Source organism: Lycium ferocissimum, chromosome 3, assembly GCF_029784015.1.
Source record: "Lycium ferocissimum isolate CSIRO_LF1 chromosome 3, AGI_CSIRO_Lferr_CH_V1, whole genome shotgun sequence".
Classification (NCBI taxonomy): Eukaryota; Viridiplantae; Streptophyta; class Magnoliopsida; order Solanales; family Solanaceae; genus Lycium; species Lycium ferocissimum.
This window is the reverse complement of record NC_081344.1, coordinates 26,275,819-26,298,173: the sequence shown is the minus strand read 5'-3', so window position 1 is coordinate 26,298,173 and position 22,355 is coordinate 26,275,819. Positions and strand designations below refer to the sequence as shown.

General features: G+C 36.0%; 2 protein-coding genes and 1 long non-coding RNA gene across 4 annotated transcripts; 1 reads left to right on the top strand and 2 right to left on the bottom strand.

Annotated features, from left to right (window-relative positions):
- The first annotated feature begins 3,810 nt into the window (after positions 1 to 3,810).
- On the top strand, positions 3,811 to 19,181 carry LOC132050113 (protein transport protein SEC24 A-like). 2 transcript variants are annotated; one of them, XM_059441174.1, is made up of 14 exons: positions 3,811 to 3,941; positions 7,288 to 8,424; positions 8,517 to 8,655; positions 9,465 to 9,655; positions 10,282 to 10,389; positions 10,467 to 10,670; positions 10,837 to 11,068; positions 11,778 to 11,927; positions 12,010 to 12,166; positions 12,382 to 12,509; positions 12,614 to 12,936; positions 13,019 to 13,213; positions 17,159 to 17,398; positions 17,535 to 19,181. In XM_059441174.1, the coding sequence occupies exons 2-13, from the start codon at positions 7,306 to 7,308 to the stop codon at positions 17,390 to 17,392; spliced, it is 3,180 nt and encodes a 1,059-aa protein (XP_059297157.1). In that variant the 5' UTR covers positions 3,811 to 3,941; positions 7,288 to 7,305; the 3' UTR covers positions 17,393 to 17,398; positions 17,535 to 19,181. The 2 variants fall into 2 exon arrangements, with proteins under 2 accessions (XP_059297157.1, XP_059297156.1); XM_059441173.1 differs by lacking the exon at positions 3,811 to 3,941 and adding an exon at positions 5,613 to 5,740.
- LOC132050116 (uncharacterized) lies at positions 12,801 to 13,515 on the bottom strand. The gene is made up of 3 exons (XR_009413266.1): positions 13,360 to 13,515; positions 13,009 to 13,230; positions 12,801 to 12,927 (listed from the first exon to the last, which is right to left on the bottom strand). It is a non-coding gene; the product is annotated as an uncharacterized LOC132050116 (long non-coding RNA).
- A 44-nt stretch (positions 19,182 to 19,225) lies between the features above and the next one.
- LOC132050114 (acyl carrier protein 1, chloroplastic-like) lies at positions 19,226 to 21,566 on the bottom strand. The gene is made up of 4 exons (XM_059441175.1): positions 21,406 to 21,566; positions 20,993 to 21,106; positions 20,769 to 20,888; positions 19,226 to 20,525 (listed from the first exon to the last, which is right to left on the bottom strand). The coding sequence occupies exons 1-4, from the start codon at positions 21,496 to 21,498 to the stop codon at positions 20,400 to 20,402; spliced, it is 453 nt and encodes a 150-aa protein (XP_059297158.1). The 5' UTR covers positions 21,499 to 21,566; the 3' UTR covers positions 19,226 to 20,399.
- Between the last annotated feature and the right edge of the window lie 789 nt (positions 21,567 to 22,355).

Here is a 22,355-nt window from a genome sequence, read left to right as displayed (position 1 = left end):
TTATTCCCCAATTCGTGTTTAGTTCATTTAACACACACACACACACACACACACACACACACACACACACACACACACACACACACACACACACACACACACACACACACACACACACACACAAATTTAGAAAGTTCGGGTAAGGGCCATTTTGTGATGTTTTTCAAGATTCTTCGAGCGGGCAAGCTTCTTATCATCCTTTTATGATTATATCTCTTATTTATTCGAGAATCCATGACTAGAATTCATGTTTTAGGATGAGGGTTTGATGGGTATGGACCCTAAGTGGAATTGTGGGTTTTCTCTAATGGTTTTTTTAGTAATCTTCCAGATTTTTGACTATTTATCATTGGGTAACTAATCCTAAGCTTGAATTCCTATTTAAACTCAAGAATCTTGGTATGAAATTAAGGGGTTTTCCATAATTGGAGATTTTTATAATAAATGGAATTGGAGGCTCATTTGGGGTTAAGTTTTCATGAAACTTAGGATTTTGACTATTTAAATTATGGGCAATATGTTTCTACCTTAAAATTCCAGTTTTTCCATTGTGGGCCCGGGGTCACTTCCTAAGGTCGTTTTTGGAGTTCAAATTAGAAGTATAGCATTACGGGTATCCTTAGATTCATGATCTAACGTAAAATACTTATTTAATAGACTTTGATCGTTCAGAGGCCCTTCGCAAGGGGAAGACTTTAACTTGATTGCTCGTGGCTTCCGCTCGGCCTTCGAGGTAGGTTACAGCTTACCTTTGTTAGTCTCCGATTAGAGAATTGTATGTAATGGTAGATATTGACGGGGAAATCATGATTAGGCCTTTGGGCATGGTTTTGGTGATAAATCCACTAGTTTGGTATGGATGTTGTTATATGGGTCTGTCACTATGTTTGCTAATAAGTTGTGATTATCGATTTATCTAGTCAAGTCACTTGATATCTCACTTATGGCATGAGAAAGGGAAGGATAATATTATCGAACTGAGTTGTGACTTGCATTCGTGACATGCCTTTATTTACTCTATGACTTGCGTAGTTGTTGCAATTGATTCCATGCATGTCATGCATTCCTTTTCCATATATGACTGATGTGATGGTAAGGAAAATGATTGATAGCCTCCGAGGTCTTTGTTGGAGAAAGAGTTGATTGATAGCCTCTAAGGTCTTTGCCGGAAAGCGAGTTTATTGATAGCCTCCAGAGTCTGCTGGAGCGAGTTTATTGATAGCCTCAGGGTCTTTGCTTAGGAAGAAAGCGAGATATATTGATAGCTTCTGAGGTCTTTTCGGAGAGCGATGTGGTACATGGACTTCGCGGGTCCCCATGGGTCATGACTTTGAGGCATAGCCCTTAGCATGTGTGTACGAATTGGAGAGGTGGCCTGGGGGGGGGGGGGCATTCGATTACATTGCATAGCATTTACATTCATACATTTACTCATTGACTATCTTACTTGGCATTTTATACCGTACGATCTTGTGAACATGTTTGTATTTGTGCTTGATTGCTTATCTCTGCTTTCTTTGTTGATTTACTGCCTATTATTATGCGTTATCTAATCGTTGTCGGCTTATGATGCCTACTAGTACTAGTGTTGTGCTCATACTACTCTTGCTGCACTTTTTGTTGAGTGTAGAGTTTGAGCCAGGATCCTATTCGCGACCTCGAGAGTGACTCGAGGCCTTTCCTCCGGAGATTTCAGGGTGAGCCACTTGTCGGTTGCCATCTGTCCTTTTGATTCACAGACAGACTTTATTATACATTTTTAGACTTGTATTCAATTTTCGGATGTTGTACTGTATTAGCACTCTTTTACGAGTCCAGAGCAAGTTTTGGGATGGTAGTCGATGTTACTTCCGCACTTATGCTATTTATATAGCTGTTGACTTGGTATAATTTTCTCTTTTCGTTCCGCAAGTATTTCTTAAATAATGTGATTAAGGGAAGGGTACGATAGTGGGGGATAGTGTAGGTGCCCTCATGATCTGTGATTTGGGTCTTGACAAGTTCGTATCAGATACTAGCGAATAGAGGCACTTTAGCCCATAAAATATTTTGAAATGAGAAACAGGAGCAAAAATTAAAGACCAATCGGTATGAAGCTCAATCCGCACAAAAAAATGATCTCATTCCCGTGCAGCCCATCTCCTTTCCAAATTGACAGCTAATTGGGTCCACACTTTGCTTCTCATCTCTATGGTAGTCATTGAACAATGCGGGCAGCTTGTTCCCTTTTAGACATTTGCTTCTTTCTTATTTATTCAAATTTAATATTTCCTTCCACCCACGTTGCACACGAAATTAACAGTTTAAATCAAGGTTTTTTCCTTCTCATGTTTGCTATATACATGACGATATCTAATCAATACTAAATAGTAGGATAAAATAGTAAAACAATAATTAAAAATTTAGTTGGATAATTAGTAGGTTAGTTTATCTTTATTTATTTTTTGTCTAACTTAGATCGTGATAAAGAAATGGATTTTATCATTTAATTCAACTCTACTATCTACGGAAATGGTGATAGTGCAGCGAAGATCATATAAAGAGATAAAATCCTAAAATGCCCACCGATGTAGCTTAGGCACCAAAATGAAATCGAGAAAGTTGAGAACTTACACCTAATAGTGTAACATTGATTCTTCGAGTCTAATTAACTAACTCCTGAAAATAAATTAAATTTAATTCCAAGTTAAGTTTACTACCTCATAAAAGTCATAATTTTCAATTGTTTGTTGCTATTATTATTATTACTAGTTATGTGAGGCCGTCTTGCCACAATTTTAAACTCAAAATATAAAAGTAGATATTTTAACTAAAATATAATTTGTGTTAGTACGAGTGTCAACAACAACAACCATATACCTATGTAGTCGCAAGTGGGTAGTAATATGAAAGCCAAATTTTCATTAGCTCCTTTAATATTTTAACTTCCATTTTGATGAAATTATTTAATTCAAACCAAATTGGAACCAGAATTGACATTATAACATATTGTCTAATTTTAAAGTTATTTAGTTAAATAAATAATCTATACATAGTTAATGAACTTTTAAGACAAATACATAATTTGCTTGTCTTTGATGAATCAGTTTTATAACTTGTGATTAGGGGTTAATAATGGATATGGAAAAAATACTGGAGGAAAAACTGAATATAGGGCGATCTGAAGGCGTAATTATCCGGATTAATTGAGAACGCCGAGCATCGGATGTCAGAACAATCGAAAAATCAAAGAGCACGTGAAAAATGAGGTAGGAGGTTGATAAAACTTTTCGAAAGTAGACTTTAAAAACAAAACAAAAAAATGACTTAAATAAATAAGATTAGGACCTAAAAGGTAGTTAATTAAAAAATTTTAAAAAAAAATTGAAAATTATTGTGAGAATACAAAAGTCTAGGGTTGATAAACTTTTGAAAAGTAGGCTTAAAAAACAAAAAATAAAAAAATTAATTTAAATAAATAAGATTGTAATGAAAAGTAATTAATTAAAAAGCTTTTTAAAAAATTGAGAATTATTGTGAAGACTACAAAACTCACATTTATATATATATAAATAGTAATTCTAAATAATAAAATATTGATTTCTTATAGGAAAGTTAAATATTTGACTGAGCTATAAAAAAAAAATTATATTTACTAGCCAAATATATATATAAAAAATACAATATTTTATATAAAATATGTATATTTTTTATATTAATTTTATTTTTTAAAATATATACATTTATCCCCTATTATTTTGATGGTAATGCCTATTTATGTTAATTTCTCTTTCTTTTTTCTTTTTTCTTCAAGTAATGAAGTTTTGGATCTGTTAATTCTCTTACTACGTAAAGAATCATGAAAGTTTTTTTAAGTGTTCACTCTTGGAGGACTTGACCGCTATTTCGATCTCTCTCAACTTCCATTCCACATTTTCCCGGCGACATCTTTAATCAACGAGGTATGCCACGTGTCATCTTCAATTATGCACTCTTGTTTTGTTATCAATATCAGTTAATTCTTTTTGTTGATTTTGTCAATGAGACCTTTAGTCAAACATGCTGATATTAGTTGTTAGGCCAATTGTGATTTTCTTTAATCAGATTGCTGAATGTTTGTGTTTGGGAGTCGTTTGGTAGCTGGTTAGAGTTATGCAGTTATTAGTAATACAAAAATTATTTATGCGGGAAGCTATGTATTATTTTATGCAGAGATTAGTTATGCAGGGTTTAGTAATTCATGTATTAGTTATTTCACCTTCTGTCTTGCATAAATTAATACATAGATTTCCTTATAACTTATACAAGTATTAGTTATGCGGGTTTCTAAATTTCAAACCAAACACTGTATTAATTTTATACATGAATAACTTACTTCCTAAAGCTACCGTACCTCCTAAAGCTACCAAATATAGTACTATTACTTATACAAGATTTAATACATACATAACTCACTTCAAAACCAGCTACCAAGCGACCTTAGTGATTCACTTGATTACAGTGTTTAGTAAATTTACATATTTTGACAATTTATTTAGGTGGTGTTGCTAATACTGGTTTACTTTCTGTTAATTGGAATGAATAGCTTTGTGAAACAAAAAATTGACTCCTTTTCTTTGTAATATTGTTTGTTGAAAGCTTTAAATTTGTATATTAGTAGAAAATGTAGGAAACCTATGATAGGTCAGAAGGAGAAATCATTAGTTATTAGAATATTGCGTGTTTTAATTGAGCGGAATGGATATTGAGGATTCATATAACCAGCCCCAACTAGTTCAAGATTGAGACATAGTAGTAGTAGTAGTAGAAGTTACAATAGTTATTGTTGTATAATGGTTCACCGTCTATTCTTGGATATTGATCAGTGGGAGACTATGACTGCTTTGATTAGAGGAAGACATCAAATAGAGGCAAACCTAGAAAGACATGCGAGTGTTTCCCTTCAAGATTTAGCTACTACAGGCAACTTGTGAATTTTCTTCTTTGCAAAAACAACTAAATGAAATGAAATCGATCTTTTAGCATCACCTTCATGGAAGAATCTGCTTTTCTTCAAAAAATTCTTTATTTGCTGTGCAAACTCACCGGAATGGAAAAAAATATTAGAAGTGATCGCTCTGGTTAAAGTGAAAAAGCGATGCCAAGCCGCTTATCATAAGTGAAATGCATTTCGGGTTGGGATCACTAGTAATAGCGAATTAGCTTGTTGCGGTAAATATTTACTCATGAGTGAAAAAATACAAACCAAGCTTTGTCAATCAGAATAATTAGGCGCAAGATGATACACTTGAGAAGAGAAGTGAGTTCTTCTTTGGATGATTTTAAAAGATGAAAAATAAAAGAGAATGAATTGTTCAAATAGAGGCAAACCTAGAAAGACATGCGAGTGTTTCCCTTCAAGATTTAGCTACTACAGGCAACTTGTGAATTTTCTTCTTTGCACAGAAACAACTAAATGAAATGAAATCGATCTTTTAGCATCACCTTCACATGGAAGAATCTGCTTTTCTTCAAAAAATTCTTTATTTGCTGTGCAAACTCACCGGAATGGAAAAAAACAGTTATTAGAAGTGATCGCTCTGGTTAAAGTGAAAAAGCGATGCCAAGCCGCTTATCATAAGTGAAATGCATTTCGGGTTGGGATCACTAGTAATAGCGAATTAGCTTGTTGCGGTAAATATTTACTCATGAGTGAAAAAATACAAACCAAGCTTTGTCAATCAGAATAATTAGGCGCAAGATGATACACTTGAGAAGAGAAGTGAGTTCTTCTTTGGATGATTTTAAAAGATGAAAAATAAAAGAGAATGAATTGTAGAAAAATTAAAGCTCTTTGATACCTGAGATACTAGGAGTCTTCTCCAGTTACACTTAACTATTCTTGTCCCCTACTTCTATTCTTCTTTTTCCATATTTTTGAGACAGCTCTTTTTCTACCTCTTTAATTTCTATGTTTCTCTTGGTTTAATCTTAGAAGAAGACAATGTAGAACTTGGAATGTAGCCTCAGTAGCACTTATGTGGGTGCTTTGGATTGAAAGGTGTTATGGATCTTGGGCCTAACTCAACCCCTAAAACTAGCTCAAGGGGTGAGGATTGCCCAAGCCATATTAAAGAGACCACCCCTCACAAAAGGAACAAAGAACATTCGAAAGGGGTGGAATATGATCTTGCACAGATTAGGAAGTCTCTTTTGTTTTTGATAATTTTTGGTGCACCCACGAGATCCCGATTTGTATAGACGATTGGGTTTCTTTAGTAAAAACTCATATTTTGGTGTTGATTCTCCACTGTTTGATATACTACTTGTTCATGGGTTTCATTTCCCCAAATCCAATAGAATATTACCTTATCTTTTTCGTTTTTTCCTTTGTTTTGATGTTTTTGTTTGTTTATGATGGTTCTTTCTTTTTTCTTCTGGTGTCCAAGTCGTCGTCTTCTTCTTCTTATGGGTTTCTCTTCTCTATCTCTCTTGCTACATTTCTTTTTCTCCTTTTCTGGTATGTTCTCTGCTTTCTTTTGTATTCCCCAGTTCTTGAGGTATAACTGGATTGCTCGGAAAATAAAAGATGACTCTTGCCAAATCTAGATATTTGTATAGTTACTAAAGTAATGAAATTGTGAAACTGAAGATGATTTTTTTTTTTTTTTTTGTGGCTGATTGATTGAAAATTGAAAATAAACTTTGCAGTAAAAGTTTCTTTTTGTGGGTTTGTTGAAAGCACATTTCAGCGATGTTAAATTTTAGTTGATGGAGTTAATATTGTCATTACTCAATGTTGATGCTGAGATAAGTAGTGATTTTTTTTATTTTATTTTTTTTGAAAAAGGTAACAGTAGATAAGTAGTGATAATAGCAATTTTAATGCTAAAGTACAAAATCCATATATGCTAGATGTTTCTTATGTATTTTCTTTAAAATTTAATGCTTCACTCCGAAGAAGCTTGCACTTAACTTCTCGCTTAAAGTTTAAGGAGTCTCTCGCTTATGTGCTTTTCACTTTTAAGAACACGGGGAAATCTAGCTTTGATTTGCCTGTGTTCATGCAGATTGATTATATTGACGTTATTGTTTAAACAATTGCTTCTTGTTTTTTCCTTCTCAAAAAAATAGCTTCTTGTTTTCCTCCCCCTTCTCTTTTTATATTCTTTTGTTTCCTCTCCATTCTTGAGATCTCAGAATGATTTTGCAAAATATTAAGCTTCATTATACTTCTATTTATATTTGGATCGCCTGGTCTTTAGCTAAGGTACATGTCTACTTTTAATTTTCTGTGACGTGTGTTTGTTGCCGCTGCTATTTTAACAGGAACGGTTCTTTGAAAAGATGGGCACTGAATATCCCAGTAGTCCTGCCATTCCCTCGAGGCCTGCTTCTCCCTTTAGTGTTCCACAGAGTTCAACACCCTTTAAATCATCTGGCCCCGTGGTCGGACCCGAAGCTTCTGCATTTCGGCATGCCCCACCTAGTTCTACTCAGATTACTCCTCCTTCCTCTTCATCTGGTTCCATGGTTGGAACTGAGGCCTCTGCTTTTAGAACAATTCCGTCAGGTATGCCTAATGGTGCAGCCAGGCCACCTCCAACATCTGGATTCCCAAATATGCCACCAGCTGCTGGCCCTTACCAACCTTTTCCAGCACCACAGTTTTCTTCTATAGCTCAGGTACCTCCACCACGCACTTCACTTGCAGGACAACCTGTTTTATGGCCACCAGTTAGACCCGTTTCAGGTTCTTTCTCTACATCTCCTGTTTCCCTTAATCCAACCCAACCTACTCCTGTCCAAATGGGATCTCCCCCTCAAAGTGGGAGCATGGTGCAACCTGATATAGTTGCTCCTCGGTCACCCATAGATTCCCAGTTTTCTGCTGCTAGGGCGACCATGCAGCAATCTTCACCAACAGCAGGTTCAGTTTATCCTGTTGCCAGACCCAGCTTTCAATCTTCTTTTCCAGGGTATATAAGTCAGCAAACCACAGCAGGTGCACAGGCTCAACCGAGACAATCATTAGCCTTTCCTCCTCAGCCAGGTGGTTATGTTCCGCCAATGCCAGCAGCATCTAGCCCCTATTTTGCCCAACAAGGATGCTATGCAGCCCCACCGTCAGTAGCATCTCAACTGGGTCATCCAAGGGAACAAATACGCCATCCAGGGTCTACACATCCTATGGCGGTTATGCAGGGTTTAGTGGAGGATTTTAGTTCCTTTTCTATCGGGTCTGTTCCTGGATCATTTGATTCTGGGCTTGATTCTAAAGTTTTACCAAGGCCACTGGAAGGTGACCTGGAGCGGAACACTTTGTCCGAGATGTTTCCGCTGAACTGTAGTTCAAGATACTTGAGGCTGACAACTAGTGGCATACCAAATTCTCAGTCATTGGCTTCAAGGTGGCACTTACCTCTTGGAGCAGTTGTTTGTCCTCTTGCTGAAGCTCCTAATGGGGTTCGTATCTTAGCAGTTACATTTAGATACTCAAAGCTTTAGTTTCTCTGTGCAAATCTCTTATGATCTTTCCGCAAAATTTCTTCATCCAGGAAGAAGTTCCAGTAGTTAATTTTGCCCAAACTGGCATCATACGGTGTAAGAGGTGCCGCACTTATGTAAATCCCTATGTGACATTTACAGACAGTGGAAGAAAGTGGCGATGTAACTCATGTGCATTGCTTAATGATGGTAAGTATTTCAACTCCTCAGTGTTGATTCCGCTGTTGATTCTTTTGGATATTACATTGAAGCTGTATCTTCTGATTTTGGTGTGCTTAAAAGTGCTACTATTTTCAAAAAAAAAAAAAGAAAGTGCTACTACTGTGTAGAAAATAGTTGAAGTCCACTAATATTTTATAACATTTCTAAGTGAACTTCTGTTTGGGTAGTGAAAGAGAGTGAGAAAGAAGTGGGGTGAATGGGCATGAAACGTCACACACTTCTCCACTTTGACTTTGTGTACATGGGATTATGGGAATTCAAGGGCTGCAACTCACAAGATGACCTTGACCTCGACTATTATCAATTAAAAACAGAAGAAGATAACTTCACCTTGATTTTGTAACTGGTAGATACTCACAGATCTATGGAGTGAATACATAGATAACTTAACTAGTTAAACTAAGAGGCTGCTATTCATGAATTGTCTTACATATTCTAAGTAGACTGTTTCCGCTTATTGCATCTTTTCTTAGTCTATCTTCAACTTTTCACTCACCTTTGATTCAAAATGCTGCTAATAACATGTTGAAACTCGACCAATGCCCTCTCTCTGATTCTGATGGCCTGATATGGGTAATTTGTTGGGTTAACAGCTCAGTGTTGTTCAAATTGTGTTTAGTGTCAAGTCTTCCAGCTGGATTCTAGTTGTGTTCTTTTTTTTTTCCTTTCCAATTTTTAGACTTGCAAATTTCTCTTTGCCACTGTAACATATCTAGGATGTAGATTCACTTGTCCTATTTTGAAGTGCATTGGCTCATCATTCTCTTTATGTCCAGTTCCTGGTGAATATTTTGCCCATTTGGATGCCCGTGGCAGAAGAATCGATTTGGATCAAAGGCCTGAACTTACCAAGGGGAGCGTGGAGTTCATTGCTCCCACTGATTACATGGTCCGGCCTCCAATGCCTCCACTTTATTTTTTTCTCATCGATGTATCTGTATCTGCTGTGAGAAGTGGGATGCTTGAGGTAAGCATTTGTGTTGTAGTAATCAAGTTTTGCAATTCAAATCTAACCGGAAAAAATGCCAATCCGGAAGTTAATTCACTTATCCTCCTTACATACCTGTTGTGCTGACTGACTGATGCTTTTCTACTTTGCCCATGCTTTTGATAAGTACCTCTACTTTGTCCACTATAATAAGGGGTTCTTGATTGAACTGTTGCATTTACCCACTAAATATTGGAATGCTTTTCAGGAAACAGTGGAATATACGAACCTGAAACCGTCTGATTTTAGTCATAGGGACTTCTCTGTTCTTTTCTTGGTTAATTAATTTTTGGCTTAATATTCAAGCACCTGCTGCTTAGTTATTCTTGAGGTCAGATCTTTACAGTTCTTTTCCAAATTTTTTTGAGGTAGGGTTGAACCTGTGAATCATTGGGGAGGGAAGGTAGACAAGGAAAGTGCCCTTGGTGGGATTAGAACCCAATTCCTAAGTCCTTGTCCAAAACAAAATAGGGAATCCCATACATAGTTAATGCAAATTTCTATTGTAATGTCTATTGGATGCAATTTCTCCATATTAAACCGTTAAAGCTTCAGATACATCTACTTTATTCTCTTTCTTTACCAGTTTACAAATCTTTTTTCAGGTTGTAGCACAAACGATAAAGAGTTGTTTAGACAATTTGCCTGGATTTCCCAGAACACAAATCGGGTTTATAACTTATGACAGTACATTACACTTTTATAATATGAAGGCAAGTGATTTGATGTGGACATATTTTTAATATCCTTCTAGTGTATAAGTACTTAGCTTCTTTTGCTCTTCTGCCAGTCATCCTTGAATCAGCCACAAATGATGGTCATGTCAGATCTGGATGATGTATTTATTCCATTGCCAGATGATCTCCTTGTTAACTTGTCGGAATCAAGAACTGTTGTAGATGCATTTCTAGATAGCTTCCCTTCAATGTTCCAGGAGAATACAAATGTGGAATCAGCTTTTGGTCCTGCTCTTAGAGCAGCTTTCATGGTTATGGTGCGTGAACTTCTTTCTAGTTTCTACCATCTCTGTACATGATTTGTTGATCGAGTCATCTCCTTGGTATCAAAGAAGTCTGCTGTCCAAATTTACTAAATTGTAAAATCACCATTTTTGCCTTATGTTGACTGCACTCTGACTAATATTGCTTCTCTGCTTCCAGAGTCAACTTGGTGGTAAATTACTGATCTTTCAGCACAGTCTTCCATCATTAGGTGTTGGCCGCTTAAGATTGCGAGGAGATGATATTCGTGTTTATGGAACTGACAAAGAGCATATATTGAGAATACCAGAAGATCCTTTTTATAAACAGATGGCTGCTGATTTCACCAAGAATCAAGTAGCAGTTAATCTATACGGTTTCAGCGACAAATATACTGATCTAGCTACTTTAGGTATTGATCCTTCACTGTAACAAACATATTGATATATCTGTATTAGGTAATTGAACTTCAACTATAACAGTATTAACAGGCATTTAAAAAAAAAAAAAAAAAAAAAAGGAAAAAACAGAGCTTGTTGCGGTCTGTCTTCTATGATGTGGTCCACTAGCTTTCTTTCTCCGCCTTGTCTCTACTTTTGTTATCGATTTTTTGTGTCGCTGCTAAGACCCAGATACCATCTATTCCAGACACAAAGAGTCTATAATTTTAAGATGTGAATCATTAGCTTTTATGCCAACTTATGATTTTCCAAATGTTTAAGATTCACTTGCTGAATTATGCAAGTCCTTTGACTAGTCAAACTAAACTGGTCTATACAAAGAGGCCTCAAAGAGAAGTCCGGCGCAGAAGGCAAATTTGGCAACTGCCTTGATAATGTCATGAACTGTGCTTTTACTATTACGTTCTATAGAAGTGTATGTAGCAAGACAGTTTGTGGATACAAAGAAATTGTAATAAAGCTATGTTGTCTAAATTTCATCTCTTACTTTTTAGTTTACTGAATCCTCTCCTGTTTTCTGTGATTGTTGTAGCTTCATCAACTTCTTTAACCATAACTTACATGTCTGTAGTTTTAGTGTTTGATACTCTTGTCCTTGATGTCTTGTTTGTATTCTTGATGAGATACTGGTATATACTCATTTTCAATTATGCTGTCTAGGGACACTTGCGAAGTATACGGGTGGTCAGGTATATTACTATCCAAGTTTCCAAGCTGCTGTTCACAAAGATAAATTGTGTCATGAGTTAGCCAGAGATCTTACAAGAGAGACTGCTTGGGAGTCTGTCATGCGTATAAGATGTGGAAAAGGTCATGTTGCTATAGTACTCCACCTACTAAACACACAAGTCCTGTTGTTGGATGCTAAAGATGTTCTTTCCTTGTGTTTCAGGCGTTCGTTTCACTACGTATCATGGGAACTTCATGCTGAGATCTACCGATCTAATAGCACTTCCAGCTGTTGACTGCGATAAAGCATATGCAATGCAGTTATCGCTTGAAGAAACACTGCTTACATCCCAGACGGTCTATTTTCAAGTTGCCCTATTGTATCCTTTAGGCTAATAACAGCTCATGCATCATTCTTCAGAACGGTTGGACCCTATTCTAAATTCACTGTTAGATCTCTTTTTAAAATATATAAATAATGAAAGCATTCTTTTCCTACATCTTATATATGTATGTTTTAGGTAACAAAGTAATTTACCTTAAGGGAATTTATCTCTCTTGGTTCCTTGAAACAATTCTTAACAAATAAAAAAAGATACACTTCATCTTCTGGAGAAAGACGCATTAGGGTACACACAGCAGCAGCACCTGTGGTTGCAGATTTAGGAGAAATGTATCGCATGGCTGATACGGGTGCTATTATTTCTCTTTTTACGAGGCTGGGTACAACTAAAGCTAATATTTTCCTGCATTTGGTTCTTTCACTTTGAGATCTGTGTTTTTAGCAGTTTCAAAGTGTCTAAAGAATGAGGTTATCTTATCTGCAGCTATAGAGAAAACTCTGACCTCTAAGTTGGAAGAGGCTAGAAATTCTGTTCAACTCAGGATTGTGAAAGCTCTTAGAGAATATCGAAATCTCCATGCTGTTCAGCACCGCCTAGGAGGAAGGATGATATATCCAGAATCTTTAAAGTGTTTGCCCTTGTATGGATTAGCTTTATGTAAATCAATAGCCCTCCGTGGTGGATATGCTGATGCTCAGCCTGATGAACGCTGCGCTGCTGGATATACCATGATGGCTTTGCCTGTTAAAAAAATGTTGAAACTTCTTTATCCTCAGTTGATTCGTATAGATGAATATCTTCTAAAAGTATGCGTCTGTATACCCTTTTGCATCATCTCTAGCCATATTGAAGAATTTCTAAAACCTAATCTGCATCACCTTTTTTCAGAAAACATCTCTGGCCGAGGATTCTAAAGATAAAGACATCTGGAAAGGGCTTCCGCTTGCTGCAGGGAGTTTAGATCCTCAAGGTCTCTATCTCTATGATGATGGTTTTCGTTTTGTCCTGTGGTTCGGTAGTATGCTTTCACCTGATAGAGTTAAGAATTTGCTTGGGGAAAACTTTGCTGCTGACTACTCTAAGGTTAGTGTATTGACCACCTATGTTACTCGGACTCTCCTAAAATGTCGTCGGGTGCGTGTTGGATCCTTCAAAAGTAGTGTATTTTTGGAGGATCCGACACGGGTGCAACAACACTTTCGAAGAGTCCGAGTAACTTAGTTGACCACCATAGCTGTTGAAAATGTTGAAGTTATTCTGTCTAATTTAGGGATGGCATACGGTGCGGTTGCGGGGAAAACCCGCGTAAACCCGCATAGCATAATTTGCTGTTTTCAACTCGCCCTGCATAAACCCTCCCATAAATGCACCCCGCATAATTTGCTATTGATCTTTTTAAAAATACTTTTTTGAATGAATTTGATAGTTTGTAATATCAAAAGAAAAGTATCACTGATGCATAATAAATTACTACTACTAACATGACGTTTTCACCACTAATATAATGTTTTAATAATGCTTGATAGCCAACTTAATCATCACCAACTTAATTTCATGCTTTTCATTCTCTCCCATCGCATGTTGAGTTTGACTCTTGAAGACTAGAGCCACAACCACTATGGTTTTGACATATCAAAGCATTATAATTTTCAAATTGATCGCATATCTGAAAGTGGATGCAGATACAAATATTAAGCATCACTTTTAGGCATCTTATCCTTTTACTTTTGGAAAGAAATGCCTTATATCAGTTTCTTTGTTTTCATGTCTTAATATATTTGGAAAGTGGGAGATGAACAATCTGTCTAATCTTTTAAAGCTAATTCTATTGGTTTGAAGCTGTTATATATTTGTAATGGAATTTATGTAGTAACCTCTGATATTTTGGGTTAATAATCAACAGCACACACTTGCTTTTTCCTTCTTTAAAGGCCACAGTTAACTACCAACATAAAGCTTTGCAAGATCAATGAAATTGCTCCCCTATTAGCCAAAATGGGCACTCATATGACTAATGGGTGCAAAAACTGATATAGAACTGGTGCCACAAATTGGTATAGCTGGTGACACAACTGGGACCAAAAACTGGTGCAAAAGATGGTGCAAAGGCTGGTGTGAATCTGGTAAAGCTTAGTAATCTAATTCACCAATGGTTCGCATTTCAACTCAATTTGCAGTTAGTAATTCCCAACCTCTTGCCAAACAGTGGTTGGCAATGAACTTTGAGCACCATTTAACAATTTGCAATCAATTTTAACAATAACTCTTCAATTACTGCAGCTAATAACAAGGCTCACAGCATAACTATCTGTCTCCACACCCAAAAATTCACCTCAAATGAAACTTCAATCTGAAAAAATCTGATTCAATACTCAGTTATAGCAGCAAGATTGAATAGAGCAAACAGGAAGCCCAAGTTCTTACTCAAATTCTTAGCTCAACTTGTATCCTTCGCAGCAGCTAATGACACTTCCAACAGGTTTATCAATCAATCATTAGTTAAACCTCAGAAAAGAAACCAAATTCTAGTTTCCCAAAGAGTAGCTAAATTTGAATCATCCCAACTGCAACAACAAAATTTTCGACAGAGATGGATTTTCCAATATTGCAGTAGCCATGAACATAGATTCAGCAACCAATAGTTTCAAAACTCAGAGGAAAGCTATCTTAAAATTTTGTATCCCAAATGAACTGCCATCCCTACTTTTTACATCTTCCAACATACCAGCTGAGTTTTCCAAAAGACCAACTTGCAATGTTGTTTTCCCAAAAATTCAAACAGAACATTAAAACAGCAGCCTCTCCATCATTGCGTGTTCCATCTTCTTGGTGATGCCTCTGCCTCTTCAACCCAATACAGTAGATCCTCATGGGCACCCCTTCTATCATTGCAATTCAAATGGTCTACAACTTGAATCTGGGTCTTCTTCTTCATCAAGCAACGCCGGATATGAAACTCTATCAATGCTTGAAGTCAAAACCTAAAAAGAAAAGTATGTGGTTGAATGTATTAATATAGTATTAAAAGCTGAAAAATTATTAAGACAACAAGTCATTGAAAAAATTACTTACCATTTATTTCATTCCATGACCAAGCACATGCACACATCAAAGCTTCCAGAGTAGTAGGATGAAGTCTACTGCAATGGGACTAATCAAGCTTCCACTAGTGCTAAAAGAAGGTGACCTCATCTGAAGGATATATGCTTAGGACATTCAGCAGTCTTAAATGTAAAACAATGCATCAGTGCTCATTTAGAATCAACAGTGTGTTCTTATTAGAAACAAGAACAACAGAAAGCAAAAGTATTGCAAATTGAGGTACATTTTCTTGACCTGCTTACATATGGGGAAAAAAAGAAAACAGAATGCAACTGGTCCAAAAAATAGATACTGAATTGCAACTAAAAGACTAGAACTTTTCAGCAGTTTTCACTATAACAAAGAGAAGGGTCGAACCAATTATGAGTGAATGGTCGAAAGCTATTGATATGCAACTAAAGGACAATAATTTAGCAACAGTTTCAACAACATCAAGAAAAGAGTCGAGCCATATATCAATGAGTGGTCAGCAAAAAATACTGAATAGGACTCTGCAGTAGTTTTCACTATAACAAGAAAAGGGTCAAGCCAGTTACTAGTGAATGATCGAGAGCTACTGATATGCACCTAAAGGACATAAAGTGGCAACAATTTCAATATCAAGAAAAGGGTCAAGCTATATATCAATGATTGGGTCAAAAAAGATACAGAAGTGCAAAAACCCATCCATTGTTAAACTTAACTTGATTTGTAGAAGAAGAAGAGACCCAAATAATTAAAAAAAAATCTGCTGTTAAGAGTATTACTAGATATGGAGAGAATGAGACTGTGAGAGAGTGGAGGCAGAAAGCTTCTGCTGTTCTGCTGCGGTGCTGCGTAGCGTGAGTAGTCACCGGTGCCGTCGAGAGAAGAAGTGATTCACTTCAAGTGAAGTATGCTGATAACAGATTTGAGCGATTTTAGCGTTTTAGATTTTGTTTAAAAGAATTAAATCCCCAACCTTTGATCCAATCCGCATGATTTTTCTTTTTTAAATATTTAGACCTGCCCTGCCCCCGCAAAATTTCAAACCCACACTGGCCAACAAACGCTGTAACCCATCCCGCCCCGCATCCTCACCGCCCATTGCTATTCCTACCTTTGAGCAACTTTATCCTGAAGCCTTTGAAGGTTTAAAAACTTCCTATGTCATTTCCTTTTCTCCCATGGTTTAGAAACTTCCTATATTATTTCCTTTTTAATTATACTGTGTGAGCTGTGTAAGTTAACCAATGAGCACCATCTTAATCGTAGAGTATGTTGTGTGTTCAAAGCACATGCTTTCTTAGCGTCCTCAGGGTTGATATCTGCTGCTTTCTCAAAGTGGCATTTCAGAAATTTGCTATGGAGTTCTAAACTCAATGCCAATATATGTACAAAAAGTAGCAGGCCAATTTAAGCTCTCTATATACTAAACACTGCTTATCTGAGGCTTAGTATGTTACTCTTGAAAGAATTCTTAGGTTAGGAGTCATTGGAAATTTCACTGGATATCTCTTGAAATGTGAAGAATTACTTTTGAGGATACATCTAGGGATTGACAATGGCAATCTAGCTACCTTATTTGGCATATGCTAGCAATTAACTTTTCTCTTGCTTGATAAATATCTTCCACAAATGAAATAAAGAACCAAATGACAAGCTTTATATATCTGTTTGGGGAGTTTGCTTTTGTTTTAACTGATGTCCGTTTACAGATAACATGTTTGCTAACTTAGAGTTCGCGAAGAATTTGTTTACTGTTTGTTGCTTACAAAAAGTTTTGACTTGGGTTTCTTTATAGTTTTAACATAGCTTGACAACCTGGGTTATCTGAACCATGTGGCCTCTGCTTGTGTCTTTTTTCTTAATGGCCTTCATTTTGACGATAATATGAGATAAATCTTGTGATTTCTGCTTGTCTAGTATTCTCTGATGTGCTTATTCTTCTTTGTCATTGAGAACCAGGTTTCTCTTCGAGAACAAGATAATGAAATCTCAAGAAATTTGATGGGCTTGCTTAACAAGTATAGGGAAAGTGACAGCTCATATTATCAATTAAGCTATCTTGTGAGGCAAGGTGAAAAGCCTAGAGAAGGATACTTCCTGCTTACAAATCTAATTGAGGATCCAGTTGGTGGTGCAAATGGTTATCTGGATTGGATCATGCAACTGCACCGGCAAGTCCAGCAAAATGCATAATTTAAGGTAATAACGGGTCCATTTGCTAGTATTTTGTGTCTTCTTGGAAATGACATTTGAACAGATTGCATACTCTGTTAATTAAAATGAACCACCACTTGAATGTTGCATCTTCAGTATCTTTCACCTCTGTGTTGCTTAGGTTCTACCAGAAATTTGATAAGAGTTTGGTAGTTCCATATTATGATGCAACAACACTTGAAGGCTATCAACAACAATCTAGTAAGCCTGCTCCATCGCATCTAACTAGGATCATTACATACAATGAGGTATGTTGTCGTAGACTGGACAGTTTTGAAAAGAAAGTGCTCTTTGGTTTATTTATTTGTTTTCATATTTGTGTTTGGATGCTAGGCCAAGATATATGAGAGGCATACCACTGACTGAAGGTAATCTTTATAAAAAAGTGAAATCAATGTTTGCCTATGCACATAGAAACATCGTATGTTCTGGCTAACTACAAGGGAGTATCCTTTTTGTGTGTGTTGTGTGAGGCTAGTGTTATTTTGTTGATTTCTTTTGCATCAGAAAGCACAACTCGACATTTTACGGTTTTTTGTCTCCTATCCCTTTCCCCTTATTATGTTTCAGTTTTAGTTGGCATTACATTCAATGTCATGTTTATCCTTTAGCCTTTAGGGTGGTTTGAGCTCTTTCTTTTGTGGCCCTTTTGGTGCTTATTGCACAAGTATAATGTGGGAGACCCAGAACAAAGTTTAGATAAAATACTTATCGGAGAACAGAATTGATAAAATACTTCTAACTGCATATTTAAATTGATGTAGTTTACTTCCCTATGATTTGGATTTAAGGGAATTAACAAAAAAATTCGCCTTCATCAGATCTAACAAAATAACTTAAGGTGGTAACATATGGAGACATGGTCTGATACCCTATTTATAGGTCCACTGTGAACCTTATGATGAGTTTTACTTGGTTTTTTCATTAACTGATGAGGTGTTTAGACCTTTTTCACATGCCGCCATCTAAACATTTTATCTTGATTCAGAGAATACAAGTTACTAAAGGAAAAGTGAACAAGGTTGGATAGACATTTACTGCTTCCAGTCTGACATGACTGAGAAATAAACTCTCAGGACACAGCTTTTTCTATATTCTTGGAAATTTAATCCTGGTTATCTTGCTGGTCGCAGACCGTCCATATTAGCAGGATTCTATGATTCCAGTTTTCTTGGAAAGCTGAGTGGCGATTCTCTGACGAGTTGGAAGTGATGTTGTGCTCCATTATGGATGGTTTGCCAAATGAGCTAAAGCTTCCTGGAAGAAAATCTTCTATTAGTTTTAATTGACACAGTTGATTGCTTCGTTTACCTGATTTATGGTGTAACATCAATTGAAGAACGCATGTCTGGAACTGTGGGACTCGTGATGGAGCATTTTTGTAATATGGGAAGAAGGGCACTATTGCATAGGCCCCATTTGCTAGCTCTGCTGAAGGTGAACGCAAGCAAAAAGGAGTCTTTAGAAAATCGACTAGTATTTTTGTTTAATCTATTGGTTTCGTGGTCCAGAACATTATTAAATTGAACATTCGTGCTGTTGATTGTCTTTTCTCCTTTTCAAGTGGGATAGTACGTGAGTCTGCATGCATTCCCGGGTTTGTATTTAGATGTTGGTACGTATGAGGTTTTGTACATTGCATCTTAGTTGGGGTTATAACCCAAATATATTTTGCCCACTTTTGTATTTGCTTAAACAAGTAGCGCAGAGAGACTTCTGTAAGGCGGAGTACTATATAAAAATACCATGAAATTATTATTATTATTTTTTTTATTTTTTTTTTTTTTTTTTTTTGTGTGCGTCTTTGGTGATACTGGAGTGAGGATTAAGCCAACCCACCAACAAAAGCGCTGTACAGGGGGAGGTACCATTAAAGGTAGCTTTGGCTTATATGAATTTAAATTTTTATTAAATATGTACATATACATTTCGAACCCAGTAACTGAAAGAATCAGTGATTTAATCCACATATCGAACCTAAAGTTTAAATCCTCAATCCACCCCTGGCGTTATAGCCGCCAAAAACAGTCCTAGTATGTTCATAGCAGAGCCTTTTCCACTACCTCAGAAATTTCCTCCTGCAAGTTTACAAACATTGAAAGAAAAGGGAATCGAGGAACTTATGACTCCTTGCTTGTATTCCAGATTAATGGAAAAGGTGATCAAATTGGTGTCATAATTTTAAGACTACCTAAGAGATTTCTATTTTCATGAACAGATATCTAGTAATTTCGAACACCATTCTGCTGTCTGCTACCAAAGTGAGAGTATGGACTAAAAAAGAAATGACCACGACAAAGCAAGAAAAGAGAAATTTTCTCTAATTATGTGTTTTTCTCTGTTTATCACATGACATCATCAATAGTCTCCGTTTGTAATCCCCAATAACGCCTCATTGTCAAATAAATTGAGCTTGCTTATATAGTCGGTCTCAAACTCGAATAAAGTATAAGAGTTGTAGTAGGCCACAGCTAGCTTAAAACTTGCTAAGTTATGATGAAATCTGCCCCTGACCCAACCACCACCCTCTCGACAAAAAAAAAAAAAAAAAAAAAAAAAAAAAAAAAAAAAACAAACAAAAGGAATCCCCTCTGTTACAATTAACATGCTACAGCCAACCCATCAAAACGAAAAAAGACACTCAATTAGATCAAGAACTGGTTTCTTCACATATCTATAACTGAAGATATTAGGAAAAGAGTCAAAGGAAACACTTTTTGGCGTTTTCATTATGGTCTTAAACAACGTCAATTACTTACGTAAGTTCTTATCGCCAGAAAAGTTAAGTGGTCAGCAGATCAAGTTTTACTACAATTACTTATTTGCTTGTTATTGATAAGTGATGAAGCAAATCTTAAAAAGATGAACAGAATAAACTCCCACTTTAAGGATTGGTCATGGAAGCAACACAAAAAAATTACAACTAGGAAATGACTTTTGGCCAAGTGTGTCTTGTATCAAATTGGACAAATTTCAGACTGACACATCAATTTTCAGCTGTCTTCACTTTCTCGATCATATCAGCAGCATCTTGGACAGTGGCAATGTTCTGAGCTCCCTCTTCTCCAATTGATACTCCAAACTTCTCTTCTAAAGCCATCATTATTTCCACCTATTCAATTATACAGTAATTTTACAATAAGACGTTATAAGTTTTAGTAAAATGATTTAACTAACATACAATTTTAACCTATTATAATCCGTAACCTGCCTTATTTTTCACGTTATTAATCTCATTTTTGTATGAACGTTACCTCGAATAGTTAACCTCATTTGATGGCGTAAAATTATATTTACACCTATCATAGTATGCAATCTAAGTAAAAACGTATTACTATATACTTGTAGAACATACAGTGTCAAGGGAATCAGCACCCAAATCAGCAAACTTAGTCTGAGGTGTCACTGTGCTCTCATCAATAGATAGCTGCTTGGCAATTGTGCTTTGGACAACTTCCAAAGTTTCAGGTTGAGCCTGCAGAAATGACGCATGCAAAATAACCAAAAAAAAAACAAAAAAAGTGTTAGACAGAAGCTCGAGAAATTAGTTTAGTAGGAAATTAAATTCAAATGTCTTACAATTGAGCATGAGATTTGATTCTTGAAGCCATGGGAAAATTCTGGTGTTTTTGTTGTTCCTCTGGAAATTTGAATGCTTGGCACAAGTCTAAGCCCACTTACCTTTGAACCAAACTGCAAGGTAAAAAAGAACTAATAAAAGAACTGGCAACTCTTGGGATAAAGTAAAACTATAAAACCAATACTCTCTCCGTTTCAAATTATGTGCCTCACTTTCTTTATTTAAAAAAAAAAGTGTTACAGTTCTATATTTAGTATTCCCTCTTAGTATGTTTAATTCCAACAGTCTTATATATATATATGACATCTTATTTAAAGCCACAAGATTCAAAAAGTATTTCTGATATATTATGGCACACCTCGTTTAAAACTGGATGAAAAATAAACAAAGAAAACAAATTAGGTGAACTTACATTTTTGATTTGCCTAATGTGGCACTGGGTTTTAGTAGAACTGCACATAAGTGTGGCTGAAGGAGCTACTGATGTCGAAACAAAGGAAGCCATGTGAAAGATATTGTGTTAAAGGAAAAATACTAAACAAGAAATTGCTCTGATATATAGATACTGAAGGTGCCTGTAAATTTGCCTACATATATATATATATATATATATATATATATATATATATATATATATATATATATATATATATATATATTGCATATATACCTGTTTGTTGGTGGCATTGGCACTACTTCAAATGAATGGCGATCTTCACTAAGCCTTTCGAATGTTGGCCAATTAAAGTGGCGGTCCATACTATGCTTCTTGTTTTTGAGTGCTCGTAATCTCAAAAATCCAAGACTAGATTTTCCAACTTATGTGCTTGTAAATTTACAAACTCCAAACTGCTTCTAGCTCTTATGTTAGGGCCTTGGCATGGTAAAATTTTGCACAAGTAGTGTCAATCTATTAAGCAATTATCATCATTTGGCTTCTAAATAGTTTGTGTTTGGTACTTTGGTTTTAAGAAATTTACTTCATGTCCTAATTTAATAGATTTATATTTAAGCAGTCGGCAAACGGCTTTTCGTTTGAATTTAATATTTTTGAGAAAAAAAATCATTATATATATTTCTTTTTCTGAAGGTGTTAGTTAACGCACCCCTTTCTTGAAGGATTTATGTCTTCGATCGCCATTGCTTGGCACTGTGCTTCAAATGACTGGTGCTTGCACTACGTGAATACCAAATTGAGATCAATTAATACCTAGCTTTATTTGGTAACTTAAAGCTTTTTTCACATCTAAAAGAATTCTAATTTTAGCATGTAGAGAAGTAACCAATCAAGATTAATGGGAGAAGTATCCTTGTTTGTTTTTTGGAGAAAATTCCCTGTTTAGAAAACCGTGTACATGTAAC

Coding starts and splice junctions, on each gene's coding strand:
- LOC132050114 (XM_059441175.1), bottom strand. CDS start 21,498: ATGGCTTCCTTTGTTTCGACATCAGTAGCTCCTTCAGCCACACTTATG. Junction 21,107..21,405: donor ACATTAGGCAAATCAAAAAT/GTAAGTTCACCT, acceptor TTTACCTTGCAG/TTTGGTTCAAAGGTAAGTGG. Junction 20,889..20,992: donor ATCAAATCTCATGCTCAATT/GTAAGACATTTG, acceptor TCATTTCTGCAG/GCTCAACCTGAAACTTTGGA.
- LOC132050113 (XM_059441173.1), top strand. CDS start 5,720: ATGATACACTTGAGAAGAGAA. Junction 12,937..13,018: donor TAGATGAATATCTTCTAAAA/GTATGCGTCTGT, acceptor ACCTTTTTTCAG/AAAACATCTCTGGCCGAGGA. Junction 13,214..17,158: donor TTGCTGCTGACTACTCTAAG/GTTAGTGTATTG, acceptor ATTGAGAACCAG/GTTTCTCTTCGAGAACAAGA.